Here is a 25,187-nt window from a genome sequence, read left to right as displayed (position 1 = left end):
GAGTGTGGGATCTTAGTTCCCAGACCAGGGATTGAACCCGTGCCCCCTGCAGTGGAATCACGGAGTCTTAAGTGCTGGACCGCCAGGGAAGTCCTTGTAACTCGTTTTTTATATGCAGTTGACCCTTGAACAACACAGGTTTGATCTTCATGGGTCCACTTATATACAGACTTTTTTCAATAAGTACACGTTGCCGTATTACACGATCCATGGTTGGTTGAATCAGTTGACGAATTTTAGATACAGAGGGCTGACTAAATTATACTCGAATTTTCAGCATCGTGGAGGTTGGCTTAGTCAACTTAGTCCTCTAAGGAAAGTTTGAGTGTAATATATCTCAGGTTCAGCTATACCTTCCTCAAAAAGCTGAACTTAACATTTGTTTTGCCTCACCCAGTCTACTAGTAGACGATGTCAGCTAGATATGAGAGAAAACAGTTTGAACAGATATGTAAATATGGGTAAAATATGTAAGACTGATAGGTGGTAGATCTTCTCACAATTTCTTTTTTAAAACAAATTTGCATTTTTAAGAGGTTGTTAGTGACCCAAGTTATTGGTGTTCTGGTGCTGGGAGTACTGGTAGTTCTGGACATTTGCCAGACTGATGCCCTAAAATTTACTTGTCTTGGTTTCAATTGTACCTAATCACATTAAGTGGTATGAAAATTACAAGAAACTCTAGGCATGGTCAGCTGTTTGCAAGTGGTCTTATTAATCTTTCACCTAGGTTTTTTTTTTAGATTATTTATTTATGGCTGCGTTGGGTCTTCGTTGCTGTGCGTGGGCTGTCTTTAGTTGCGGCCAGCAGGGGCTACTCTTCATTGCAGTGCACGGGCTTCTCATTGCGGTGGCTTTTGTTGCGGAGCACGGGCTCTAGGTACGCGGGCTTCGGTAGTTGTGGCTCGCGGGCTCTAGAGCGCAGGCTCCGTAGTTGTGGCGCACGGGCTTAGTTGCTCCGCGGCACGTGGGTCTTCCTAGACCAGGGCTTGAACCCGTGTACCCTGCATTGGCAGGTGGATTCTTAACCACTGCGCCACCAGGGAAGCCCTGTCACCTAGTTTTTTATGTCTGTGAGCCAGATGGAAAACGTCTAAATTTCATTGGGGAAAATTTGAAACTTAAGGATTTTAGTTACTTTACTTTGACTTAGCAACCACTAATTTCGGCAGTAGCGTACAGTACTCTGAATTTGGAGGGAGCATAATGTGAAACCTACTGATACCTAATGAAGTGATGGGATAGATGATTAGATTAGTGAAACTATTCTGTTGGTATTTGTACTTGTTTTCTGGCTTTTCTTTTTTAAAGTTTTCCTTCTCTTCTGGAATTGTGTTCTTTAAAATGTTCTTTCATTTCATTATAGCTGAGGTTTTGAGTTTGTCTTATCCAACTGTTTTTGCACTTTATTTTGTCTGCTTTTGCATACTTGGTGTCATGTTCTCAGGAGCTTTAATTCCAGTGACGTCAAAAGGGAAGGAATGGGATCTGAATATTTAAGGTTAGAAAGGACTTCTGAAGTCTATTAATCCTACAGTACTCTGAGCATGTATTTCCCTTTTGGGTCACAAAACTTGGAACAGAATTTGGGTATTTGATTTTAGGGTAAAAACCCATTTATTGACTAGTTCAGAAATTGCTTTTTTATGCCTATCAGGCACTGTTCTAGAGATGCAAGGGCAAAAGGCAGTTTTGGTTCCTGCCTTTGCAGGGCTGTCATTGAATAAGTCTTTTATTTTTTAGACAAGTATCAAGTTCTAAGCTGGGAATAGGTGAACCTTTTTGGGGTAGACTGCCAGTTTGTCCTCCACGCAAGGCTTGATGATCCTGGTAGTTTATGCTGGAAATGCTAGAGAAAGACTCAGACCCCCCTGATGGTGTTTCATCTTTCTGCTCTGTGTATATTTTGCCACGTTGGCTTTCTGAATTGCCTTCTGACCAGAATCCAGGTCACTGGGGAAGGCTAGGCTGTGTAAGGGGGGCACGCCTCCCCTTTGTGGGTGCCATTTCCCAGAGCTGTTGGAATGGTTTCTTCAGTTGTGTCAGCTTTGTAGATCATTTCTGTTTTATCTGTAAAGTTGAAAAGGGTCATAGGTTAGGAAGAACAAAAGAGTAGTTAAAAAACTTGTTCTATCTGGGAGATAAAAGAATACCAACTTACTCCCAGGTGTCCTGTGTTTTTGTTTTCTCCCCCCATCTCTTTACCACCTCTTCTCCCGTGACTTAAACTGAGGAAAGATTTGCTTTCCCCTCAACATCCCTAATGGTAATACTAGTAACAAAAGATCTTATAAAGAGCACTGACTCTTCGTCACTCCATCTCTAACTTCTTAGTACACACAGTACAGATGGGGAGTTGAGTTTATGTAAGCAAAGGTTGACTGTTGCATTCTGGGAGCCAGTGGGGGCAGGGAGGAAAATGCATTAAGTGGGAAGTCTTTCAAGGGGTGTTTCCATACCCCTATCATTGTGGTGTCGGGTCTACCCCTTTTTCTGCCTGCATGGCGGTGGTGAGGAGCTACGATTATGGTCCCCCTTTCCTGTTCTCCCATCTCTCTAGAAGGGTACAAGGGTCAAAAGCACAAAAACTTGTGACAGATTCTTTAACTTGAGCACTGCTGCTTGGGCCCAGACAGTACAAGAGCTCCAGAGATGTGAGTTATTTGCACTTCGTTTTGCCACAGGGGTCTTGCTAGGTACATTGGTTTTGAGAGCCAGAGACTCAGAATATGGCCTCTTGAGGGCATTTCAGGCCTTTCTTGGACTAAAACTGCAAACCTGGGAATCTGCTTTTTTTGTTAAAGAGGGTGGAGTGTTCCATGGGTAACAAATATCTTGAGTTGCTCTCAAGAGAAGTATCAGATTAGATTGTTTTCCACAGCTCCACTGTAGTTTTGAACCAAAGCTTAGTAAAAATGGTTCTGAAGTATGGTTACTTATTTATTGGTTTCTTTTTGGCTGCTTGATAACCAATTCTACATCTTTTAAGTTAATTGTAAGTCTTCATTTGCTACTATAAGATGATAAATTCTACCAGGGTAAGTTGTATCTTTCTCATAGGGTGTAAATCAGTCTCCAGGGTCTAGAAGAGGTCTCCAAGGCATCAAATGAGTCAAATTGAAGGATTTTGAGTGGTTGAGATGAATATACTAATGTTTAGAGTTATAAAATACTGAAATATGTTACCAACTGAGATTTGAGTTTTCTGGTTTGAAGAAAAACCAGGGGGTTTTGATGTTCACTTTGAGGAAGGGACTCAGTGGGCTTTCTTGAGGTTTGATTATATCTTGAAGAGAATGAAATACTCTAAGCATCTTAGAAAGGAGGTGCTATTGGCTAGGAAGTTATTTAATCCAGTGGTAATTACATTAAATCATATTAAATTAGATTATTTTGATAGGAGTTATTAATGAGCTTATACCTAAGTTTTGTTTACTGTGTAACCAGAGTTGGAATCCTCACTTTTCGATTCAGGATTATTGGGCTGCATTGCTTTCACGTTTTCTCATATAGGAGTGCCAGTGGTGCTGGGGCTCTGACCTGGCTCCATGGCTTGAGAACCTACTCTTAACATGGAAACTTAGTGACTTCTTGTGAATAGGGCTTTTCACACAACATCTCACAACTATGTAATGTCCAAGACAGTTCTGTCCTATTTCTATACCCTGAGTCCTACATGGTCTCCCGAGTTAAAGCAGCCAAAATCGCCTCTGTTCTATGAGGCAAACTCCACAGCTGATTCTCCCAGCAAAAATGAAGTGCAGTTATTATAGTTAGTCATGGTTCTTTGAAATCCCTTCCTGCTTATTGGTGCTGCCTGGTTCCTAATGACTTTATGGGTCACAGCCCCATCCAAAAGGTCCTTGCTGGAGACGGTTGCTGGCAGAATCATGTCCGAAATGGGAGCAGAGCTCAAAGGGGAACAGTTCAGTACTTACGCTTGGAAGGCTTGATTTTCTCATAGCACCGAAAGATGGCAATGAGGAGAAGCCCTTCTCCAAGCTGGAAAATCATATAGAGGAGAGGAAAGAAGAAAAGTGGTCCAATGACTTCAGGGGGGAAGGTCACGTTGAGGATGGTGGAGCAGAGTTGAATATTTTGGCATCCAGTCTCCATGCTGACGGTGCGTCTGCACCTGTGTAGGTTAAAAAAACAACCCCATGTGCCCTCAAAGAAGGGATGTGAGGGTGCAACTTCACTCGCTCATCTCCTTTCTCCCAAATACTCTAAGAGAAACTGACAGTCCAACACAGGAAGATGCAAATGAGCCACATGTGTGGAGTGCACAGTTTTGAGAACAGTCGAGTTGGCCCATCTCTTAAATCACCAATCCAGCCTTGTGGGAGATGGTGACTGTTAGGTTCCTGTGGGGGAGTTTTTATGAAGGAATTTTTGAGTAGCTTGGAAATCTACAATTTGTCACTTGTGGGATTATCAAAGTGAATTTTGGAGAAAATGTCTGGCTGGAGGGCTAAAAGGAAGATGGGAGCCAGTATCATTCATTGGCATATGTTTGGCTTACATATAGGACAGTTAGAATTTAAATGTAATGTAGAAGATTGTCTAAATGTCTGGGAACCTTGCCTTGTGGTCCACTTTATGGCTTGGACCTCTTTAACTCCAAAACACAATGATTAAATAAAAACTTGGTTCCATTATCTGTCTTTGGAGCACATTCTCGGTTTTGCTTTCCATTTTATGGATTAAAGAATGGAATGTTTGTTAACATTTAATACAACATTTTATTCACTGAAGTGCAATTAGTATATTAAAATAGTTCTTTGCTAAAAAAAATCGCCAGCACTGTCTCAGCACATTTACTATGAAGGAGACTACTGTGATGGCACTTGATGCTGTGGCCATTTATTATGACCTGTATCATTGTCTTCGTGAAAATTCATGAGTGGTCATTGGCAGCCTTTTGACTAGTTTATCGCTGTGTGTTGCATCCTACAGTAATTTGTTCTTTATTAAATTAGCCTGGTTTTTGAAATGGATAATTATTTTAAAATTGTATTTTAAAAACAGCTGTTCGGGGCGTTGTGGTGCGAGGCTGGAGTGCTGCTGTTTAGACTCCTGCGTAAACATCTGTCTGCCATGTGGCTGAAAATAGGAAATCTTGAAATGGGGTACCACTGTGTATAGACAGGGTGCCTAGGGTGCCTGATGTGTCCACACTGGGCACTCAAGCTGACTGTTCCCCTAAGGTAGCAGGTGTGTTTGTGAATTAGATTAGGCTATAGCAGAGGTCCGCAACTACTTCAGCTCTGAGTGCCACTTAGCAGAGTTGCCACCCCAGGGTGTTGTGTCAAGACTAAAACCTAGACAGAAAGGGAGGAGAAGTGGGAAAGGGATTGTCAGCGCTTGTCATGAAGACATGGAGCTACTCCACCGCCATTTGCCACCAGGGAGTTGGGCAGGAGGTGGAATCTAGGCTCTGGAGGGAGCACTTTGCCATGAACTGCTGCCCTTTGGATGATTCGATGCCTTTGGTCTGTGTTTTGTTTCTGGGTCTGTGTTATTCATTTAGTACCTTCCCTCCCCAGTATTCCTCAGTCCAGAGTTCCTTGTTCAGTTGATACATTTGAATATATTGCTTGAAAAATGCCTTCCCGAGATCATGGATCTTACCTTTTTCTGAGAGACAAGGATGAGCATGAGACCCATGGGACAGTGGGACCTAAAATAATACCTACCGTCTGTTAAGGCAGAACAGAGCAGAGAGAATGTAGCCTAGCAGGAAGCCGATGAAAGGCATCAGGGAGGAGGTGGCCAGCAAGTGTGGTGTCATGACAAACAAAATGCTCTTGCCCACATTGAGGACAGAGAGCACTACGACAGCCACACAGCACAAAAGCAGGAGGATCATCCCTCCCTGTGAATAAGGACAAGGAGAAAATGCAATTAGAAGGATACTGGGGATATGGAAGAGCGGAGAGGGCTGGGGAAACACTGGTGGATATTGGAGGTGGAAAACATTTTAATAAATGTATTTGAAGTGGGAGGGAATGTGAAAGACCTTTATCTTTCATCTTTTTGGATTTCTTATCCGTAGCTAGGAAGCTTCCTGGAGGTCATAGATCTGATTAACACATGTTACTGAAGACTCAGCCAAGCACAGCTTCTGACTGACATCTCTGTATGGCACGTTTTCAGTGAAGTGCTATGGCTCTGAAGGATGAGAGTATTCAGTCCTCTGGCAAAGTGGATATTGTAAATGAAAGTTCTCTTTCAAAGTCTCTGAAGCCCGTCTACATGTCCCTACAATACTGCCATTGCTGTGGATATTTTGGAGCTCAGTAGAAGTTATTCTTGGAACCTGTCATACTTGTCTTGAATACCTCCATTACGGGTAGGGACTTCATCCATCCATTTTATGATGAATTTAACTTCTGGAAATTGCCAAAAGTCATTTGAAGCAAAGCTGGTTAAAGCAGGTAATGAAGTCAGGTAATGTGGTTTTAGATCCTAAATGATGTATAACTCTAAAGGGATGAGCCTATTTTCTTGAGTGACCTGCAGATTGGATGATAAGAAAGTTCCCAAAAGGAGTTTGAAAATGGCTCAGGCAATAATGGCATCATCAGAAACAGTTCGGGTCCCTGTTGGGGGGAATGTGAATTGATAACAGCTGCCGTGGAGAACAGTATGGAGGTTCCTTAAAAAACGAAAAATAGAACTACCATACGACCCAGCAATCTCACTACTGGGCATATACCCTGAGAAAACCATAATTCAAAAGGACACATGTACCCCAATGTTCATTGCAGCACTATTTACAATAGCCAGGACATGGAAACAACCTAAATGTCCAACGACAGATGAATGGATAAAGAACATGTGGTACATACATATAATGGAATACTACTCAGCCATAAAAAGGAGCGAAATTGGGTCATTTGTAGCGAGGTAGATGGACCTAGAGTCTGTCATACAGAGTAAAGTAAGCCGGAAAGAGAAAAATACCGTATATTAACGCACATATGTGGAATCTAGAAAAATGGTACAGATGAACCTATTCGCAGGGCAGGAATAGAGACGTAGACTGGAGAACGGACATGTGGACATGGCGTGAAGGGGAGGGTGGGACGAATTGGGAGATTAGGATTGACATATATACACTACCATGCATAAGATAGATAGCTAGCAGGAACATGCTATAAAGCACAGGAAGCTCAGCTCGGTGCTCTGTGATGACCTAGATGGGTGGGATGGCGGGGGTGGGAGGGAGGTCCAAGAGGGAGGGGTTATAGGTATACATATATAGCTGACTCACTTCATTGTACAGGAGAAACTAACACAACATTGCAAAGCAATTATACTCCAATAATAAAAAAAAAAAAGTGCAAGTCCACCCTGCCTCAGGTAAGTGCTGTGAAAGCAACTGTCATCGGGAACAATGGTAAGTTTTTATTTGTTTTAAAATATATTATTTATAGTTAACATCTGACATACCATTTAAAATTTTCAATAGGCAGATTTATGAAATTAGAATGTTAAGATTTTTCAGCACGTAACAAGGATGCAAGCTTTCAAAGTGTGCTTACATGTCTGTGCATTTTAGAGGATGACACACTAAACTGATGAAATATATGCATACACCTAAGCCTCTGTCCCTCTCCTCTTCTGAGTAAAAGGATATATAGCAAACTTTTCTTGAACTTACCGTGTTGTTTTGTAATGGTTATATGTTTTGGTTCCGTTTCCAGCTCATTCGCACATGTGGCGTTTTATATTTCCTAGTACCATTTTAAAAAATTGCAGTAAAATACATATAACACAAAAGTTGCCATTTTAACCATTTTTGAGTGTATAATTCAGTGGCATTAATTACATTACAGTGTTGTCCTAGTGACATTTTAACATTTACTTATATTGCTCTAATTTCAGCTGTACAGTTCTGCATTTCTGTGTTTTTAAGTCATGTTGCAACTGATAATGATCATATGAAACATCACCTGTACTGATGGTGGTCCTGTCCCAGGAAAGGAAGGAATCTCACCAGTAACAACATGCTTCAGGTTTCATTGAAAGACTGATGAGCTGCTTGGTTTGCCCTTGCATTTTGAGTTAATTTCTTCCGTTTGGGTTTGTCGTCTACCTAATGTCCAGTTTTTGCCCCTATCAAAAGAGTGTAGTGGATAACATAGGGCGTACTGGGCTGCAGGGATTGTGAATGAATCCAGAAGCCCTCTTTCTCTGTGTGGGTATCACTCTCATCCCCTCACTTTCGTTCTCCCAGTCTTGGGGCCTTTGGAGTGGTTGTGAGCACAGACGATGCTGTGACCCAGGTGTGAAAGCCGTCCTCAAGACGTGTAAACTGGTGAGTCATGCAACCTCTCTTGAGTGAGGTTGACAGCACAGGACCTGGCATATTAGAACCACTGACTAAATTGTAGCTCCTATTACTACTCATAGGGAAAGGAGAGGAATTTAACATCCCAAAGTTTTTTGTCACTCTCAGTCCTGCTCTTTGTGGCCATCTCACGTCCATGACCTCCTGCTGAGAAAAGAGGCCATAGGTGGGTGTTTCTTCATAGGTCACCATGTTTTCTACCACCTGCACTGCCCTGTCATTGCTGATTGAAGCTGTGATGAGTGTCCTTTCATGGGTAGCCGACTCAGCTTGCCAGTGATCCAGGAGATAACCTGGCCCAACTCTTCTCTCATCGGTGACCTAGGCAGGTTGGTGAATGACCTAACTAGTGAGATCCTTCCTCTTGTTAAGGGAGTTTGCAGAGTTACAGAGAGGGAAGCAAGAGCAGAGGCAAGTGTTAAAATTTTGACACGGAGGCCTGGGAGCAGCAGAAGCCACGAGTTGGCAGAAGCTGTGAAACATAGGAGAGTCAGGTCAGTTCATCAGTAGCAGCAGGTATGGGAAAAGCATAGGTAGAGCGGTTGAGTCAGTGTCAGGGCGGGATCCTTATTGAAGAGTGGTGGATGGCTTATGGTAAGAGTGGCTCTTAGACCATGTCATGCTCAGCTTCACCAACTTTCTAACCACGTAGGCGTGAATAAACCCTTGCATGGGTAAGTTAAAGTATTACTTGAATTGCCTTTCCAAATGGGGCATCCCTGAAATTGTATCTTGGCGTGTCTAAATGTGACCTCCTTCTAGGGAATGCAACTGGTTGAGCAGAGTTTGAGCAGATAACCCTAACCTTCTGCCAGAGCCAGTTACCAGAAGTTGGATAATTTTGATTTGAAAGTCTCTAGGAGTGTTAGGTGCGCAAAGAGGCTGGGACAATTGCTCATTTTCTAGCTTGTAACTCACTACATTATGAAACGGGAGGATTAAGGATGAGCATAGTCCTCAAAGAAACATAACACAAGGAAACTTCAGCATTTGCACCTTGACCACTTGTTTTTCTCTGCGTCCTCACAGGAGTGATTCCCGTTTGGGAGTAATTGATAAACGGAGCTGTTGCCCTTCTGCTTGTCTAACCTTGGAGGTTTGGCCAGCAGCAAAGTGTCCCAAGATACACCTGCATTTTATGTGATTCTTTGTTACTGGCCTCTGTCTTTCCAGCCCAAGTATATCTCAGCCCTTTTAATGTTCTCTGGGGTCATTTTGACTCCATTTTTTGCTGTGGAATTGAGTCACGGATGTGTAACACAAGAGGAACAGGAGACATTCCCTGGGCTTCAGTAATTCTATCTGTAAAATGAGAATAAGGCAGGAGACTGAACTTCATCTTGAAGGCCTTTCTCACTTTAAGATCTGAGATTCTTTTTGCATCCTCAGAAGAACACTTTTTTTTTTTTAATTGAAGTGTAGTTGATTTACAATGTTGTGTTAATTTCTGCCATACAGCAAAGTGACTCAGTTATACATGTATATATTTCATATTCTTTTCCATTATGGTTTATCACAGTATATTGAATATAGTTCCCTGTGCTATACAGTAGGACCTTGTTGTCCATCCATTCTATATATAATAGTTTGCATCTGCTAACCCCAAACTTCCACTCCATCCCTTCCCTACCCCCTGCCCCCAGCAACCACAAGTCTTTTCTTTACATCTGTGAGTCTGTTTCATAGATAAGTTCATTTATGTCATATTTTAGATATCACATATAAGTGATATCATATGGTATTTGTCTTTCTCTTCCTGACTTACTTCACTTAGTAGGATAATCTCTAGGTCCATCCATGTTGTGCAAATGTCATTATTTCGTTCTTTTTTATGGCTGAGTAGTATTCCATCGTATATATGTACCACATATTTGTATTTGTCTTTCTCAGAAGAACACTTTATTCTGAGGTAAGGAGACATGTTCTTACATCAGTTGCACTTGGGGTTCTAGTCTTTGGTTTCACCTATGAAGTGGAGGGGGGCAGAGTTGCTTTAAGTGATATCAGGAGTCACTTCACATTTTTATGTTCTGTGATTTTTTTTTTTCTCTTTATTCCTATATCCCACAAACTATCTTGAGTAAGTGAAATGATAGACACATGTTTCTGGTTTTTTTGTTTGTTTTTCTGCTAATGTGTGGGAGAGACAGGACTTGCCCTTTATTCCTTTGTTTATTCTCAGGTATTAGCTGTGAGTGTTGAGAAGTCAGTGTTGAGACACAGCCTTAGGATGTTGCTTTTTGCAGGTGGGTGGGGAATAAAAATGGAGTGGGTACTTATAATACAGTATGATACATGCTGCAATGGTGTTGGGTGATAATGGGAGCAAGTAGGACAAGCATCCTGCCCAGGCTTGTGGGTTAAGGAAAACTTCCTAGAGGAGGTGCTAATTGTGTTGAGACTTGAAGGGTGAGTGGGAGTGAGTCCAGTGGGGCATGTGCAAAGAAGAGAGCTGACACTGGAGAGGTTGGTTGAGACCAAATCAAGAAAGTGCTGAGGAGCCACATGACTCCTGGGGGAGTTTAAGGAACCAGTTAAGGCCTTTAAGCAGTGGAGTGACATGATAGTTTCTTTCCAGACTCAGGTTAAAACTGGGTCAGGGAGCCAGGTTAGAAGGCTGAGTTGTCTAGTGAGAGAGGAGAGTGCCTGAATGAAGACAGTAGACACAGGGATGGAGAGACATGGGTTCAAGCAAAAGAAGGCAGAATTGACAATCACTGATGTGTGTGAGTGGGGAGGGAGAGGACGTGGAGAATGACTGTCCGGTTTCCGGCTCAGGCGGTGGGGCACGTTGAATGCCATTCACTGAGATAATCACACAGGGCGAGGAGGGGAAGAGCAGGCTTAAGGAGGTGGTTTAAATTTAAGACATACTGAATTTTAAATGCCTGAGGCATATTCAGGTAGAAAGATTTGGCAGTTAATGGATTCAGGAGTCAGGAGAGAGCTGAGAGCTCAAGATACTGTTCTGATAGTCATCAGCTTGCAGGTGGCTGTTGAGATGGACCAGATGTCATGGTGGGGAGGTCCTGGGCTTAGGGAAGAAAAGCAAGAAAAGCAGAAAGCTTGGGCTGAATGCAGAGAAGTAACTTTTACCAGAGGAACTCACAAGGGAGTCTGAAAAGAAGTGCCAGAGACGTGGTAGGAAAGCAGGTGCCCTGTCACTGAAGCTGAGGAAGAAGATTTTTGAGAAGGAGGCAGTGGTCAGCCATACCAAAAGCTGCTAAAAGAAGAGTTGAGACATGTCCATTGGATTTGGTGAAGAAAGTAGAGCAGGTGGTCATCAAGATGCCGAGTGGATGGGAGGCCAAGGAGTAGAGACTGTTGAGGCCTGGTCACTAGAGAACAGTCCTGGGGGCCAGTGTGGTGAGAGTGGAAGGTGGGTGGGGGCAACGGGTGACTCCCAGGAGCATGGCTAGGAAGGGGAGGAAAGAGAGGTGTTGGCTGGAGCGAGAAGTAGAGTCCAGTGACTCTACTTAGTAAAAAAAAAAAAAAGGAGAGATGTGAACCAGTATCAATGTTGACTGGGAAGAACTAATATGGAGACGTTCTAGAAATGAGAGCAAGGTGGGGAGGAGGCTATGGGGGTAGAGGACATGATCAATAAAAGGAGATTTCTGAGAAGTAAGGGTGGAGAGAACGGAAGATGCCGTCCAGAGCAGAGTGGGGTGATAAGCCATTTGGCAGGAGGAGGAATGACTTCACATCTTCAACAGGTGGCGAGGGGGACTGTGGCCATGGTATTAGGACTACACCGGGACAAGGGCAAAAACTTCCCTTGACAATGGTAGTGTGAAAATCAAAAGACCCTGGAAACCTGACCAAACCTCTTTGTTCCAGGCCCAAAGCTGCTGGAAGCCTTGGGCCTCCAAGTAGTATGCCCTGTAGCCCGGCCCAAAGGCATAGATCCAGGGGCAGGGACCAAAACAGGCCTTCAGGAGGCGAGTTTTTCCTGAGGACCAGGATGGAGCCTGGGATCCCGGGCTGAGCAGTGAGCCAGAGGAGAGACTGATGGGAACTGAGCTCCAAGGTCACAAGAGTTGGTAGAGGAACCACTCACTCTACAAGTCTGATTTTTCCAAAGGCAGGGCAGTGGCGTGATGCCCTCACAGCACACCCCTCCACCTGCTGGGGCCAACTCACTCCACTTTCCTCCTATCCCACTCCTAAAGTGCTACAAGTGTGCCTACCACCTCTCCCCCTGGCCTCCTCCCCTCTGGCTTCTCATCCAGTCAGCCGTGTTTGCCCGTGATCTCCCTTGGAACTCCTCTATTCAGGCATCTCCCTAGGCTTACCCAAATCCAACCCTTTCTTCATAGTCTGGCTGAAGCCCCGCTCCCTCCTTCCATCCTCTAAGGAAGCCTTCCTTGACCACCTGGCCCTCACTAACCTCACCTCCTTACATTCTGCCAATACCCGATTGTACATTGTGTTGGATCTTGTTTCTCATCTATTATTGACTTTCTGCAAACAAACTTCGAGGACAGTGACTCCTCAGAGAGTGTAGCATAAAACTTAGCAGCTACTAGGTACATGATAAAAGTTTAATTTTATTATTAAAAAAATGATTATACCTTACAGTTGTGTGTGGTGTTTTACTGTTTTTCTCCTAACTCTTCAAAAGTATTCTCATGTACATTACAATCCCATGAAGTAGGTTGTACCAATAGCAGACTTTTTTTGTTTTTTTTAAACAGGGAAGGAAACTGACATGGAAAAAGCCCAAATGACTTGCCTCAAGCCATTCACTGCGATGATGGTGGTGTTCTCGCTCCCTGCCCAGGCCCCCAGGTTCTTACCTTGGTGACATAACGTACGTATTGTGGCCGTTTGGATTTGAGGATGATGCCTATGGTGCAAGGAATGAGAATCAGGATCAGTGATATGATGATGCCGCCATAGGGCACCTTGTCCTTCAGGGTCCCATCATAGATGCCCCTGGAGTAAATGTACAGGAGGAGGGGCATCATGCCCAGGGCAAAGAAGGTGGAGCAGGTGGTCATCACGATGCTGGGTGGGAGACATAGGAAGAGTGCAGAGAGAGAGAGCCCGTTAATACAGGCGTAACCTCATTTTATTGCGTTTTGCAGCTGTGTTTGTTTTGTTTTGTTTTGTTTTGTTTTACAAAGTAAGGGTTTGTGGCAACCCTGCATCAAGCAAGTCTATCGGTGCTATTTTTCCAACAGCATTTGCTCACTTCATGTCTCTGTCACATTTTAGTAAGTCTCGCAATATTTCAAGCTTTTTCGTTATATTTGTTATGGTGATTTTTGATGTTACTATTGTAATTGTTTTGGGGCACTGCGAATCACGCCCATGTAAGACGGTGAACTCAAAGGATATAAATGTTGTGTGTGTTCTGACTGCTCTACCGACTGGCTGTTCCCCCTTCTCTCTCTCTCCTGGGGCCTCCTTATTCCCTGAGACACAACAATATTGAAATTAGACCAGTTACTAACTAACCCTACAATGGTGTCTAAGTGTTCAAGTGAAAGGAAGAGTCACATGTCTCTCATGTTTTTAAATCAAAAGCTAGAAATGATTACACTTAGTGAGCAAGGCCTGTGGAAAGCCCAGGTAGACTGAAAGCTAGGCCTCTTTCCCCAAACATTTAGCCAAGTTGTAAATGCAAAGGAAAAGTTCTTGAAGGAAATTAAAAGTGCTACCCCAGTGAACACTCGAATGATAAGAAAGCAAAAAAGCCTTAGTGCTGATACGGAGAAAGTTTGAGTGGTCTGGAGAGAAGATCAAACCAGCCACAACATACACTTAAGACAAAGACTAATCCAGAGCAAGGCTCGAACTCGCTTCAATTCTAGGAAGGCTGAAAGAGGTGAGGAACCTGCAGAAGAAAAGTTTGAAGCTAGCAGAGGTTGGTTCATGAGGTTTAAGGAAAGACATCATCTCCACAACATGAAAGTGCAAGGTGAAGCAGCAAGTGCTGATGTAGAAGCTGCAAGTTATCCGGAAGATCTAGCTAAGATCATCAATGAAGGTGGCTCCACTAAACAACAGATTTTCAATGTAGATGAAACAGTGTTCTACTGGAAGAAGATGCCATCTAGGACTTTCATAGCTAGAGAGGAGAAGTCGATGCCTGGCTTCAAAGCTTCAAAGGACAGGCTGATTCTCTTGTTAGGGGCTAATGCAACTGGTGACTTTAAGTTGAAGCCAATGCTTATTCCCAAAATCCTAGGGCCCTTAAGAATTATGCTAAATCTACTCTGTGCTCTATAAATGGAGCAACAAATCCTGGATGACAGCACATCTGTTTACAACTTGGTTTACTGAATACTTCATGTTCACTGTTGAGACCAACCGCTCAGAAAAAAGATTCCTTTCAAAATGTTACTGCTTATTGACAATGCACCTGGTCACTCAAGACGTACAAAGAGATTCATGTTGTTTCATGCCTGCTAGTACAAAATCCATTCTGCAGCCCATGGAGCAAGGAGTAATTTTGGCTTTCAAGTCTTACCATTTAAGAAATACATTTTGTAAGGCTATAGCTGCCATAGATAGTGATTCCTCTGATGGATCTGTGCAAAGTTAGTTGAAAACCTTCTGGAAAGGATTCACTATTCTAGATGCCATTAAGAACATTTGTGATTCGTGGAAAGAGGTCAAAATATCAACATTAACAGGAGTTTAAAAGAAGTTGATTTCAACCCTCAGGGATGACTTTGAGCAGTTCAGTGGAGGAAGTAACTGCAGATGGGGTGAAAATAGCGAGAGAGCTAGAAGTGGCGCCTGAAGATGGCACTGGATTGCTGCCATCTCCTGATAAAACTTGAGTGGATGAGGAGTGCTTCTTACGGATGAGCAAAGAAAGTTGTTTCTTGAGAAGGAATCTACTCCTGGAGAAGATGCTGTGAAGATTGTTGAGATGACAACAAAGCATTTAGAATATTACATAAACTTAGTTGATAAAGCGGTGGCAGGGTTTGAAAGGATTGACTTCAATTTTGAAAGAAGTCCTTCTCTGGGTAAAATGCTATCAAACTGCAAAATCATTCGTGAAAGGAAGATTCAGTCTTGTCTTATTTTAAGAAATGGTCACGGCCACCCCAGCCTTCAGCATCCACGACCCTGATCAGTCAGCAGCTGTCAGCATGGAGGCAAAACCCTCTACCAGCAAAAACTACAACTTGCTGAAGGCTCAGATGATGGTTAGCATTTTTTAGCAATAAAGTATTTTTAAATTAAGGTATGTAAATTTTTTTAGACACAATGCTTTTGCACACTCAGTAGACCACAGTATAGTTTAAACATAACTTTTATATGCCCTGGGAAACCAAAAAATCCATGTGACTCACTTTATTGTGATATTCTGCTTTATTGCAGTGGTCTGGAATTGAACCTGCAGTATCTCTAAGGTATGCCTGTACAGACTATTTTGTGGAGTGCCTGCTATGTGCCAGGCATTGTGCTAAGAACCTTACATACATTGCTTTATTTCCTTTTCCCAGTAGCTTAGGAGGTAAGCATTACTATCTCCTTTTTGCTAATGAGGAAGCTGGGGACTTGAAGAGTTGTGACTTGCCCAGGATCACACAGATAGGAAGGCTGAGGCAGGATTTGAACCCAGGTCTGTCCAACTGCTTCAGTCCCTGTGTGCTTCACTGTGGAAGGAGCCATTCTGATCTCCTCTGTAGTAGAACTCTTTTTGCTCTCTATACTTGACATAGCACAGCCCATTTTGAAGAAAGCTGTGTGATCCCATCACTCTGGCTATAGCCCATTGGAACATAGAATAACACCTGACCTACTAAGTTGCTAAGTGACTGCCTTAGAGCCTAGGGGATGGCTGGACATAGTGATTCTGTCTAACTAAGATAACAAGGATTAAGTACATCAAGAGCATTTTCTCACTTGGGGAGTTTGAATGTGTACACAGTGATAGAGCACTTGGTTTTGGAGAGGCATGGGAGGCATGGTCAGGCAAAAATCAAAAAACATGCAAAGAAAAAGCAGTAAACAGAGGCCAGGATTAGGAGGACTGTAAAAAATAGCAGCAAAGCAGTAAAAACAGAATAATGGAAGGACCACAATGGTGGAGCAGTAGAGAAGGCAGCAATAGTTACACATTGTTGAGTAAGTGACAAGATAATCTGGTCATCAGACCTGTTTTTTATCTTGAATAATATTCTAGTCCCCACCACGATATTCTCATGTTCTTTACTTTCTGGTTTATCCTTAACATTATTTAAGATAAATTGAGTGTGAGTCTCAGATCCTGAATAATAGTATATCCTCCCAGCTGTAATCTGTATCCTAACTATCCTAAATGTCCTATTACCATCTCCATTTGGAATCTCATACATGTTAATCCCAGGACCCTGTGTAGGAAGAGGCCCTCCAGAAAGACCAACTGAGAGAAGAAGCTGCTAGGGAACATTCTTGGATTTGTAGACATTCACCTTACAATATATGCTCTGGCTTCCATTCTAGTGGGAAGGTTGTGGATGAGGGCTTGACAAGACCCCAGGAAAACCACAGTAAGTGTGTGTTCCTCCTCCGTATAGCCCTATTCACTATATACACTTCTTCATTGTTTCCATAGAGGTCAAATATGGCTTAAATGAATATCAACTACATCCTAGTCCAAAGGGTCCGGAGTATAGCCATCAAGAACACAATAGGTAGATGTATCACAAGGAATAAGAAGCTGCCAGAGGTGAGGAGAGACCCTCAAGGGATATTGTGGACTGAATAATGGGAAAACCCTCCCTCTACGACCACCTAAGACACCTAACCACATACTTGAGCTTGTAAGAAACAGGGAGGTTTCCAGGGACTAGAAACAAAGAATGCTAAATATTTAGTGGGTGAACTCATGCTGAAACTACAGTGTGTGATGGGGTAGGTGGTGGGGTGTTAGTCTTGGTAATCTGGGGCTTAGGTTTTAATGCCCAAGGGAGGGACCAGAATTGAGACTTTAGGCCTATGAAAAAAGAAGAGGTGAAACTGAGACGTCAATAATAAAAGGACTATTGGAAAAATAGAACTTCTGATTCTCTCATGGGTTGAATATGAAATCATAATCAGCATGTAAAATGGTACAGCTGCTCTGGAAAAGTTTGACAGCTCTAAAAAAAGTTAAATATAGAGTTATCATATGTCCCAGCGACTCTACAGCTAGGTATATACCCACAAGAATTGACAGCATGTGTTTACACAAATACTTGTATACAAACGTTCATAGCAGCATTATCTATAATAGCTAAAAAATGGAAAACAAAATATCAACGGATAAGCAAAATATGGTGTATTCATGTAATTGAATATTCTTCAGCCATAAAAAGCAATGAAGTACTGCTATATACTATCACAAAGATGAACCTTGAAAACATTATGGTAAGTGAAAGAATCAGAAACATAAAAGGCTAGATATTATATGATTCCATTTACCTGAAATCTATAGAGACAGAAAGTAGATTAGTGGTTCCCAAGGTCTGGAGTGAGAGAGGAATGGGAGTGACTGACTGCTAATGGGTATAGGGTTTCATTTAGGGATGATTAAAATGTTCTGGAATTAGATACTTGTGGTAGTTGTACAAACTTGTGAATATACTATAAACTACTGACATATACTTTAAAAAGGTGAATTTTATGGTATATAAATTATATCTCAAAAAATAATTTTAAAAATCTAGGGAGCAGCTAAATTAATTCTTAGAGGAAAATTTATAGCCTGAAATGTTTATATAGGAAAAGAAGAAAGATTAAAAATTAATGAGCTAAGCATTTCACTCAAGAATTGAAAAAAAAAAACAAAGTAAACCTAATGAAAGCAGGAGAAAGAAAATATCAAAGATGAGAGAGTAAACTTTAAAAATTATATAAATTAACTGAGAGAATCAATTAGACCAAGAGCAAGTTCTTTGCAAAGTCTAATAAAATAGACACTGCTGGCGAGACTAACCAAGAAAAAGGAAAGAGGGCACAAATTGATGTTATTATGAATGCAAAAGGAAACATAATTTCAGATACCATAAAGATTTTAGAGAGTCATAGAAGAAATCAAGGACAGTCTTACACTTTCATTTTTCTATTCAGATTGAATGGACAATTTCCTGGGAAATATAATCTACAAAAACTAACTCAAAATGAAGCTGAAAACCTGAATCAACTTAGAATCACTGAAGACATTTAATCAGTAGTTTGAAACCTGTCATCCAAACCCCACACAATGTACATATGGTTTTACAGTTGAGTTCTACTAAACATTCAAAGTACAGATAGCCTCAGTATTATATATAGAGCAAAAAAAGTGGAAACATGTCCCAAATTATTATATATGAATAATAAAATTTTAGAACCAAAGGTAGAAAATCACATTATGAGAAAGGAAAATTAGGGTCCAGTCTCATTTATGAACACAGAAGCAAAAGTCATAAATAAAATGTTACCAAATGAATCTAGCCATGCCTTTACAAAATAATACAATGGACAAAATGGGTTTATCCCAGCAATATAAAAATGGTTTAACATTAGACAATCTACTGATATATATCACTGTATTATCAGATTAAAGAAAAAATGGTATCATAGATGCAGAAAAGTGCCATTCAACAAAATTCAATGTTCATGCATGATAAAAATTAGCACACTAGCAACAGAATGGAAATTCCTTAACCTGAAAAGGGTTATCTGTCAAAAATCTACAGGAAATAGTAAACCTAATGGTGAAAAATTAGAGGAATAAAGCAAGGACACCTGTTCCTATCACATCACCTATTGTCTATTATACTATATAGGTCTTTTCTAGCACAGCAAAACAAGAAATAGAAAAAACATATGGATGGGAAAGGAAGAAACTAAACTTGCATTATATGCCAATGATAGGACTGTCCACAGAGGAAATCCAAGTGAATTTCCATTATAACTAGTAAATAAGAGAATCCGTGAAATTTTGATTACACTAGCAATAAAAAATAATCGAGTTCTGATATACTACAAAAATAATTAGCAAATGAATTTTTTAAAAAGATACCATTTATAATATTCATAAAAACTATAAAATATTTAGAAATAAATCTAAAAGAGATATTCAAGATCTTTATGAAAGAAGTTATAAAACTTCATAGGTATAAAATAATGATTAATAAAAGAAAATCTGTACCATTTTCATGGATGGGAAGATTCAGTATTATAAAGATAGCCTCTAAATTTATCCATAAATTTAATGCAAATTTAACCGAAATTCCAGAAATAGTTTTTGTAGACGTGAGACTTAATCCCAAAATTCAAGTGAAAGAGTAAAGGACCAAGAATAGCTAATGTAATTTTCAAGAACAACAAGGTAGGGCAACTTTCAGATATCAAGATTTATTAAAAGGCTGTAATTAAGAAAGTGTGATATTGGCTCAAGGATAGAGACATAGAACAATAGAACAGAAGAGAGATCCCAGACACAAACTCATGCTTATTTGCGAATTTGGTCAACGAGAGAGATGGAATTAAAAGTTGATGGAGAAAAATTCACTCAGTGGTCCTGGGAATTTTCTCTATTCATATGGAAAAGATAAAATTAGATCACAGCATACATAATAATAAATTCTAAGTTGATCAAAGATCTCCATGTGAAAAGGAAAACTGTAAAACTTTTCAAACATAGGTGAATATCTTTATGACCTTCAAGGCAGTAAAGGATTTCTTAAAGAAACCCCTGAAACATAAACTGTCAAGGAAAAATATTCGTATAGTTGGTTAAGTTAAACATTCTGTTTTATAAGACATCATTATCAAAACGTAAGGATAACCCCAAAACTGTGAGTAGACTGCTGCAACATGTAAAAACAACAAATAACTGTAAATTAATGAGAAGAAAACACCACAGTCCTATAGAAAAATAGGCAAAGGGCATTACTTTCAGAAGAGGACACCCAAATGGCCAACAGTATTTGAAAAGTTGCTAGACCTCCCATGTAATTAAATTTAAAACCACCGTGACTCATTTCACTCTCACCAGATGACAAAATTTAGAAGTCTGACAATTCCGAATACAGATGAAGACATGGAAAAACAGGGCTCTTCATACACTGCCCTGGGAAGTGTGAAGTGGAATAACTACTTTGGAGACTTGTTAGTTGAAGATGTGTGAACCTCAAGACCCAGCACTCCTGCGTTCATTATATATGCTCTCACATGTGAGCACAGGGGGAGCATGCATAGGACTTGCTCATGCCACAAAACGTGAAATCCATGTAAATGTCTGACAACAGGAGAATGGATAAATGCAGTTCAAATGCATGAAGTAGCTCTTTTATTTATATACCTATTATCTCAAAAAAACAAGCTGTCAAATGATATGGGCAGTAGGATACCATTTATATAAAATTTAAAACCATGTAAATGCAACAGTGTATCTTGTTGATGGATATATACATATATAGTAATAGTATAAAAGGGTCTGTGGAAGTGCTGAAAGTCAAATCCTGGGAGGTGCTCCCTTCGGGGTGGGTAGAGGGGAATGAGACTGGGAAGGGCACACAGAGGGCTACAGTGCTAGCTATTGATTTCTTCTTAGGAGAAAAGCCACACAAAACTTGTGTGCTTGTTCTGATGTCCTTGAACAGGGGAGTCATGCTTACTTTGGCTTGGCATGTCGGGAGCTTTGGAATTTGCTCTGAGACTTGGTGAGCCTCATGCACTGAGGTGTGCATGGGAGCCATGCTCCCAGACCCCCGAACCTCCTCCGCAGGTGCGAGTGCTGGGCACTGGTCCTAACTTTCTGGTATCTGTGACTGTCATGATCCTGTTACCCTGAAGGACAGGGATGGGAGGCAAACTCCTGACTCTAGCTCTGAGACTGGAATCTGTTCCATAGTAACACTGTGGACCTGGATGCTTCGCAGGGGTCCGGGGACCAGGGAGAAAGGAGCACATTTGGTTTTTTCTTTACCCTTCCTGCTTAAGTTCTCGGAACACTGCATACAGCCTGCTTTGGGGCATCGGTACACCCTGCTTGAGGAACAGTTTTTGAACTCCTGTCAATAGAGGCACTGGAGGCGGAAGCTGAGAGAGTTGTGAGGGGACCCATTAGAGTCTCTGTGGTGAAGTGGGAAACTTCTGGGAACCCGGGTAGCTTCTGTCTCCTCCTGCTTAGTCTTCCTCTGTCATGGTGGGGAGAGCTGTGGGAATCCTTGGGTTGTCCCCTCAGCCATTGGCTCTGGTCTCAGCTGTGAGCTGGCTGGAGGGGAGAGGGGGAGCAGGTGAACTTGAGGGGTGGTAGAGGTGGTCATCAAAGGGGCCCAGTTCCCTCTGGCACTGTGTCCTCTGTCCCCGATGAGGGCACTTTCTCTTTCTCTTGTGGGTCACCTGCCTTTTTTGGAGCATGTCTAGCAGCATCCTTGAGGAAGGAGCTGCTGGGTCTGGCTGCCTTGAGAGGCCCACCTGGCGGCCCAGCCTCCATGAAAGTGCCCCACGCCCTGTGACGGCGGCTCCCCCAGCCTTACTCCAGCTGTGAGGCAGAATGACTGGGAAGAGAGAGCCCAGGAATGGCTCCAGACACAACTTGCCCACAGATTCTTGGGGAAGCCTCTGGAAAGTCTCTGGACTTCCGCTTCCTCACGTGTAAAGTGGAATAGGTGTCCTAACATTCCTTTCTGCTCTAGATGGGAAATCGTGTGGTGTTGTACACAGATCTCAAACCCATAGCTTCTGTGTAACATCTGGGCCTCTGTCATGTACTGTTTGGCTTGCACAGTGTTGTAAAAATTTGGAACGAGTTACCAATAATTAAAAATTTGGAGATTTCACATAAAAAGGGGGACTCCATCTTCTCCTGAAAAGCAGGGAGCTGTGCAGGCACTGAGTCCCCGTTCCCACAACACCCATGGCAGAGGTGCATGGCATCTGCCCCGTGGAGGGCGGCCCGTGTCTCCAAGGCTGGCGGTCACCCTCCAGCCACTCAGTTTATTTATGTACACACCCGACCCTGAAGATATATGAGTAAAAGCACAGGCTTTGGAGCCTTCAGACCTTGGACAAATGTATTAACCTCTCTAAGTCTCAGTTTCCTCATCTCTAGAATGGGGCTCTTTACAGCACCTCCTCATGGGAAGCTGTATGAGGATCCCATGTAAAGTGCTTGGCCCAGTGCCTGGCTGTCTTTTATTATCAGCACCATTATCATTATTATAATACATGTGACAAGTTGTCCCAGATGAATAACTCAATTTGGAATTCGAGGTCTGGCAGCACGTGATGGTGGAGGATGAGATTCTCGCTCCTCCGGTGGGGTCGGAAGCCTGGTTTAACGTGCGTGGGAGGTTTGTCTGCGGGTAGGGGCTTTATGGTAGAAGGTGGCCGTCCTGGCAGAGCATTGTGTCTTGAGGGTCTAGGTGGAAGTGACAGTTTCCAGGTGCCCAGACCAGGAGGCCTAGCAGGAGAGCATGAGTCACTGGGGGCTCTGCCGGTGGAGGCCTAGAGCCTCAGAAACGCAGGTGTTTCAGAAGAGACCTCGTTGGCACCCACTGGCTCAAAAGGCTGGGACATCTGGTCACTCACACTTAGAGGCTCCCCCATGATATTTTACGCTTTGCCACCCACCTCTGCTGCTTCTACAGAGCCACGAAGCCCTGAGTACCCCTTTCCTGACCTGCAACCCTTCTACATCAGAATTAAGGTATAGTACAAGTTTCTCTGTCCAGGACACAGAGGCTGCAATGGGCCTTGTCCACAGGCTAGATCAAGACCAGGAGCTTGTTTTGCAGCAGGAAGGACTTGGATTAGATAGAGGGAAGAATTTCCTCACCGTGAGGTGGTCGAACATTGGATATGTTCCCATGGGAGACTGTACAAGCCAAGCTCTCTCTCCATCGACCACCTCAGTAAGGGTCAAATCATATGGGTAGAGAGTCCAGAGCTTCTCAGATGGCAGGTCCAGGGAACCCGCAATGATCACTATCATTTTTTCATCTAATAATCAACCCCAGCATCGCTTGGCATCTCCAGGAGGAGGCTTCCGTACCTGGCTAGTTTCCTTAGTAAAGTTCAGCCAGGGACAGGGTCCTGACAGGCACAAGCAGATGGACTGTCTGAATTTACTGCCCTGCCCGGCATGGAATAGTGGATCGAACCAGAAGAGACCGGCTTGAGACGGAGGCTTAGATAAAAGCAAGAGCTTTTATGCTGGTGAGTTTTCTTTAGCCAGCAGGGGCTGCTGTTGCAGCTGGAGCAGGCCTGACATGGCCTCACCCTGGGAGACATTCCAGACCAGAGTCCCACCTGTTTGGAAGGACGGGTGTTCAACCAGCCCCTGCAGGAGGGAGCCCTCGCTGATTTCTGCTGTGATGAGCGGGGTGGGGCTGCTGCTCTTTCCCTCCTACCACTTTGGCCGAGGCGAGGCCCATCAGGATTTGGGACCCCGACCTGGTCCTGGGAAACTCTAGGATCTACCTGGCTGTGTCTTTGCATCGAAGTGTTCCTGCGTCTGACGGGCGGATGGGGGAAGTTCGGAGAGGACAGCCCAGACAGCTGGGGGGAATCTTTGGAAGTTCCTTCCTGCTCTGCAGGAATTGGAGGTACTCTTTGGTTCCGAGCCACCTTGATCTCCCTGGAGATCTTTGAAACTAATCTGCACTCCCTTTCATATCTCTGGCCTCAAAGCAGACAACTTGCCCCGCCTGGCAGACAGGTAAAAGTTCTCCAGAGGTCCCTTTGCTTTAAGTCAGTACAGTACTCCTTCAAGACAATCCTTGTGCCCCATTCGAGGCATCTCTGGGAGTAAGGGGGCTCTCCAGGGTGCCCCTGGACCAGCTGGGCCCCTTTGGCTTGGTGCTTAAACCAAGATGTACCCCAGGTCCTGTCCCCAGCCCAGTGTGAGCTCTTGACAATCAATGCCTGCCACCCCATGCCCTAGCACCCTCCCAGCCCCCACTCACTCACGCTTCTGGCTTTGGCCCCCCTCTTCGCCTTGATTGTGATCTCCCATGCAGCCGCCATCCCCAGATTGCTCCTTCTTCACCCCCCGTCCTACCTGAGGTTCATGTCCCCTTTCATGGCCAGAGTGAAGACGTTGGAGAGGTTCCCCCCCGGCGAGCAGCCGCAGATCAGGATGGCCAGTGCCTCGACGTTGTTCAGCTGGAAGACCTTGCCCAGTGCAAAGGCAGTGAGGGGCATGACACCGTACTGCGCCACCAGGGCGATGGCCAGCCCCTTAGGCTTCCAGAAGTGCACCTTGATCTTGCTGAACTCCATGGTGCAGCCCAGCGAGAGCATGATGGTTAACAGCATGATCACCAGGATGACGCTCAGCGCCCAGTCGGTGGGCCGCTTGCCGAAGTTGTGCGGCAGGGAGAAGTTGAACTGGGCAGACTCATTGAGGGCTTCCATCCTCCTGGACAGCAGCGGTGGAAAAAAGGCTGAAGACCCAGCACGCCCCTTGCTCGCCTGCTGACTCCCTGCCCTGCCCAGTCCTTGCTGGGTGCCTTCCTCAATCACCTCCCAGGGCAGGGAGCTTCAGGACAAAATGTAGATCTGAGCAAATAGAAGGATTATGCAACTGGCTGTGCTTTCTCTGGCTTTGGCCCCAAAGGAGAGAAAGCCCAGAGCCTTATCTGCAGGGCTGTTCCGGCCTCTCCTGAGCTCCTCAGCCTCTGCTGTCTTCCTGGGTGTCACTCACACCCCTCCCTCACCTCTTGGCTGCTTCTGGGACAAGAGGGCTTATATCCCCCCCCATCCCCCCGCTGAGCACGCCCACAGGCATTCTATTTCTTGGGACCAATCCAGGTCCAGCCCCTCTGTTCTCTGCTCAGCCCCTGAGGCCTCAGTTGCTCATTCAGGGGAAGGTGTCTCCCCATGCCCAGGCGGTCACCTGCATCTG

At 43.4% G+C, this 25,187-nt stretch overlaps 1 protein-coding gene across 1 annotated transcript; it reads right to left on the bottom strand.

Annotated features, from left to right (window-relative positions):
- Window positions 1-638: 638 nt before the first annotated feature.
- SLC10A1 (solute carrier family 10 member 1) lies at window positions 639-25,162 on the bottom strand. The gene is given in 6 exon segments (XM_082451823.1): window positions 639-1,966; window positions 1,969-2,070; window positions 3,939-4,135; window positions 5,697-5,875; window positions 13,156-13,366; window positions 24,342-25,162. Coding segments are annotated over 6 exon segments (1,176 nt in total). The 5' UTR covers window positions 24,698-25,162; the 3' UTR covers window positions 639-1,835.
- Window positions 25,163-25,187: the final 25 nt, after the last annotated feature.

The sequence above is a fragment of the Balaenoptera physalus genome (genome assembly GCF_965194825.1).
Source record: "Balaenoptera physalus genome assembly, chromosome: 2".
NCBI classification, from domain to species: domain Eukaryota; kingdom Metazoa; phylum Chordata; class Mammalia; order Artiodactyla; family Balaenopteridae; genus Balaenoptera; species Balaenoptera physalus.
The sequence above is the reverse complement of the archived record's forward strand: the minus strand, read 5'-3'. Positions and strand labels throughout refer to the sequence as shown.